This window comes from Limulus polyphemus, unplaced genomic scaffold (assembly GCF_000517525.1).
Source record: "Limulus polyphemus unplaced genomic scaffold, Limulus_polyphemus-2.1.2 Scaffold10189, whole genome shotgun sequence".
In the NCBI taxonomy this organism is placed as follows: domain Eukaryota; kingdom Metazoa; phylum Arthropoda; class Merostomata; order Xiphosura; family Limulidae; genus Limulus; species Limulus polyphemus.
The window spans coordinates 107-5,467 of NW_013675799.1; the positions used below are offsets into that span (position 1 = coordinate 107).

The following is a 5,361-nucleotide window of genomic DNA, read 5'->3' on the forward strand; positions in this document are numbered from 1 at the left end:
GTATAGAAGTTAACACGTCGTCACCTTTTCTTTGAACAGGCGGTTGTTAAAATTGATGATGAGAATCATTAACTTGAAGTGATTTCCTATGTAGATCAATCAAATTGAAGAACAAATGTAAAAATTAAATATTTAACTATATCATGTGTAACAATTTATACAAAGTCTCCGCTGTTCTCGTTAGAACAAAGCTGTACAATGGACTATCTGTGTTGTGTTCACTGTGGAGATCGATATATAAATGTCCTGGATCAACGTATTCATATTTTTAATGTACCGTTTATAATACGTTATTTATTAGAGTTCAAATATATTCAATATTCTGATGGGGCGTTATAAGTTAAATATGGTACTGGAGGGATATGCAGGATCGAATCCCTGTCACCAAACATGCTTACTCTTTCAGTTGGAGGGAGGGGGCGTTATGAAGTCGCGGTCAATTCCGTTATTCGTTGCTAAAAGAGTAACCGTCCACTAGTCTTCCATTGCTAAATGGTGGGCAGAGTACAGACAGCCCATTGTATAGCTTTGTGCTTACCTACAAACGAACAAACAAACAATCATCATATTACAAAACTCTTGCTATCACTAATGTTCCCTATAAGCTGAATGATCAATTAATAATCATTCAGAACCACATTCATTACCAAAAATGATAGGATACAGTCAAGAAGAGGCGAATATTCAGGGGATCGTCTAATATAATCAATCGATAATTAATAAAAATCAATATATGAATATTTCCAAAAGGAAATTAATAAAAGTAATACAACATTTATTGTTTGAAAAAACAAAAATATTGTTGTAAGTTATATTTTTAGTGTTGTAATTTGTGTGTAAGCTAAAGGGTGTGGCAGTCCAGTATTTCTTGGAAGCTCCAAGCTAGATTATAAATACGAGAAATATGTAAAGATTGTAGTTATTTGAAGATAGTTTTTCAAGATAGGGTTGAATTAGACGGTGTAATCTGGTTTAGTATTTGGATCTGTATTAGCTATAGTTCGTATCGAGTTACTTTGTATCAGTAACTTGATTTGTTTTACGTTAGTTAACGTGTCTTGTAACGTAAGCCTACAACAACTTACTACTGTGTACAAGCGTTCAAGTTTGTAGAAACGTTAAAGAAGGAATATCAACTCATTGGGCTCCGAATTCATTTGACCAAGTGGTTCAAAACAGACGAGAGAAAAATAACACAATAATAAGTAAGTGTGGTTTAAGTGGTGTATTACTTTTACTAAATCAAATACCACAAGATATACGAATAAACCAATTTAAATATGTGTATCCAAATTAAAGTTTTGAAAACTGGAACACGTTTAGAAATTTTAGATAAATGGTGTCAGTTAATTTTAGTTTAAGGTCGGACTCAGTAGGTAAATTATCAGACTTATTGGGATCTCTAGAGGCAGATCATCTTCAGTTCGACCATTACAAAACAAATTTGGATAGAATCAGATTTTTCAGGATTATGTTAGTGTAATACGAAAAAAGACAACCATTAGTTGTGGACCTTCTGTAACAGCCAGAGTAAAGAGATTTGTGGGTGAAAAACATCTTTTCTTAAGCATGATATCCACAAAACAAAACCACAAATCACAGCATATCTAAATACACGTCGGTTTTAGAACATTTGAATCAACTCTGCCAAAGATGAAAGCCAGCGATTGTCATCCTACATGTTAGGAACATCATGTTTTAATAGTGGACACTAACATTTTACTGATGCTGTTATCATTAACATTACTTAAACTGACAGGATATTTTAATAACATTTTAGATTAAAGCTCAGGAACAGATGCAAGCTTTCATTCTATAAAACTGAACGGAAGTAAACCCATTAAACATAAAAGGCGATTAATTAAAGTGTAAAAGATATGACCTTAGAAAAAACATGCTAAGACAGGTTATTTACTGAACTAATTACAAAATGCCTAGTTTATCAAGAGTAATAAGTTTTATATTTAAATTGAACAGAATATATGATGGTGATGTAAAAGTTTGTTTAACTCATCTGAAAAATTCAGTTAAATAACACTTGTTCTCACTGTACTAAAATAATATTTCACTTATCATGGTATGAAACCTATAAATATTTAATTATTAGTAAGAATATTATTATGTTATTTTATATAACCTAATAACTATGATGTTTATTTATTTATTATTTTTCTGTTTTAGTGTACATGAAATATTTTTATCCACTTTAAACCTCACTATATTTTGTATTTACAATATAGCAGGAACCAAAATGGAAGCTCGTCTGGTCGGATGAATTTACCAATGGAATCAGTTCAGATTGGGAATTCGAAACGGGCAATGGCCCCAACGGTTGGGGCAATAACGAACTGCAATATTATCGTCGTGAAAATACCCGAGTTGAGGGCGGGAAATTAATAATTACAGCTAAAGAAGAAGATTATGAGGGTTTCAGGTACACTTCTGCCAAGCTGAAAACCCAGTTCAATAAACCTTGGAAAGATGGTAAAATTGAAGCCAGAATGTCGATTCCATCATTTCGGGGGGTCTGGGTGGCGTTCTGGATGTTAGGAGACATCACCGATACTGATAGCTGGCCCTCTTCCGGTGAAATTGACTTTAAGGAACATATAAATACCAACAATGAAGTTAGAGGAACTATTCACTGGTCTACTTCTGATGGTGCTCATACGCATCATGGCAGAGGAACCAATACTGACTATCACATTTATTCTGTAGAGTGGAATTCTTCCGTTATTAGATGGTTTGTTGATGGAAATCAGTACTTTGAGGTGAATATTCAGAGAGGAGCAACTGGAACAAACGCATTTCATAATAACGTTTTCGTTATTTTAAACATGGCTATTGGTGGAAACTGGCCAGGATTCAATGTTGCTGATGAGGCTTTCCCTGCTAACATGTATGTAGATTATGTCCGTGTATATCAGGATGCCAATACACCTTCTCCTGTTGACGTTACTCATTTATCTGGTTACTATTTTCTTCAAAATAGGCACAGTGAACTGTATCTTGATGTCAGTGGTTCCAGTAACGAAGATGGAGCATTTCTACAACAATGGCCTTATAGCGGTAATGCTAACCAACAGTTTGATTTTGTACATCTCGGAAATAAGGTTTATAAAATTATCAATAAAAATAGTGGAAAATCTCTGGATGTTTACGAGTTAGGGACTGATAATGGTGTCAGAATCCAACAGTGGTCGTATGGAGGGGGCTACAATCAGCAGTTTATTGTACAAGATGTTGGAGATGGTTATTATAAGATATTTGCACGCAGCACTGGAAAGTTAGTGGAAGTAGCAGATTTGAATAAAGACCCAGGAGGAAAGATACAACAATGGTCTGATGATGGCCAATTATCCGGACAGTGGAAACTTATTCGAAATAAAGCTAATTCTAAATTGATTCAGGCAGAAAGTTATTTTGCTAGTTCAAAAGTACAATTGGAAGATACCTCGGATGTAGGAGGCGGGAAGAATGTCAAGTGTGATACTGAAGGAGCCTGGATGGCTTACAAGGATATCAATTTCCCAAGTTCAGGTAGTTATCAAATAGAGTACAGAGTGGCAAGTGAACGTGCAGGAGGAAAGTTGTCTCTGGATTTGAATGCAGGTTCTATAGTGCTTGGAATGCTGAATGTTCCTTCAACAGGAGGATGGCAGAAGTGGATCACCATTTCCCATACAGTAAAGGTGGATTCAGGTACTTATAACTTGGGGATCTACGTTCAACGAGCTGCGTGGAATATCAACTGGATTAAGATTACAGAAGCACCCGGACAGTCAAAACCTATTCAAAGAAGTAATACCGATTCTAAAGTAATTCAGGCAGAAAGTTATTTTGCTAGTTCAAAAGTACAATTGGAAGATACCTCGGATGTTGGAGGCGGGAAGAATGTTAAGTGTGATACTGAAGGAGCCTGGATGGCTTACAAGGATATTAATTTCCCCAGTTCAGGTAGTTATCAAGTAGAGTACAGAGTGGCAAGTGAACGTGCAGGAGGAAAGTTGTCTCTCGATTTGAATGCAGGTTCTATAGTGCTTGGAATGCTGGATGTTCCTTCAACTGGGGGATGGCAGAAGTGGACCACCATTTCCCACACAGTGAATGTGAGTTCGGGTACATATAACTTGGGGATCTACGTTCAACGAGCTGCGTGGAATATCAACTGGATTAAGATTACAAAGGTTTAGAATACAAGAGTAAACTAATCTTATTCTTTTGAAGAAACAACAGATCTTTGATCATCTGGAGTTTATCTAACTACTACAGAATCCACTATCACCATTCTAGATGTATTCATTGCTGATGATAGTGATGTATAACTAATGAATGAGAAGATTATCAACAGAACCACTGATGTATTGTTATATCTTATGGAGGGTACATAATCGTTAAAAAGCTACATTTGTAATAAATATGCCTTTAAGAAGTGTGGTTTTTTTTACAATAAATATATTTTAATTTTACTGGATAATCGTTTTATTAATTATTAGTTATGAACGCATCGGTGGCTCAGTAATAGCTTGATAGCTTTTTACATAAAAAGTCTGGTCTTGATACCTGCAGTAGACAGAGTAAAAATGGTCCAACAACAAACAAAAAAATTAAAGATGGCGATTAAAATTAAGAATATTATCTACAAACCACGATTTATGACAAGACAGTGATTTATTTAGTGGTGCAAGTAAGTTTTTAAACAAAGTTTCTTTGATTTTAATGACAGACGTTCCTAGTGAATAGCACCAATAATTTCTTTAGTTCTCAATTGTTTTTGAATCTCAATATCTTTGAAGTTTAGCTTGGCTCTGCTAAAACCCTTTGTTATCCACAGATTTATTTATGATCTATGATGCCCCTTGTAAATTGCAGGAGTTTTGGAACAATATTAATCCACGTTAGATAAGACAATTGTCGTATATAGTTTGATTTTGATTTTTTTTGTAGTGACATCTAGTGACAACCCTGGTGGGTTAGGTCGTTTGATTCTCAATTTGGTTCGGATCACATCATCGAACAGGCTCGCTCTTTCAGCCATGGGAGCGTTATAGTGTGATGGTCAATTACATTATTCGTTCGAAAAGATTTGGCGATGGGTGGTGTTGGCTCGCTGCCTTTCCTCTTGACCCACTTCTCAGCTAGGGATGTAGCTTTGCGCGACGTTCAACACAGAAACGAGCAGTAACATCAGCTTTATTTTCAAAAAAGGGGCTTTTAACTACTTTAAAGTTAGTAAATAAAACTGGGATTGTTTAACCGATTTGATATTTGAAATGTTTTGTTTGGAAGATTAAATGTATATTTTGCAGGATCGTTATCCATATCCAAGATTTGTTTGTTTAGGTGACAGACCAACACATT

General features: G+C 35.2%; 1 protein-coding gene across 1 annotated transcript; it reads left to right on the forward strand.

Annotated features, from left to right (window-relative positions):
• Nucleotides 1-2,243: 2,243 nt before the first annotated feature.
• Nucleotides 2,244-3,649, forward strand: LOC106476283 (beta-agarase AgaB34-like; the record flags this gene model as incomplete). The annotated part of the gene is given in 1 exon segment (XM_013936947.1): nt 2,244-3,649. A coding segment is annotated over 1 exon segment (1,406 nt), but the record flags the coding sequence as incomplete, so codon positions are not given.
• Nucleotides 3,650-5,361: the final 1,712 nt, after the last annotated feature.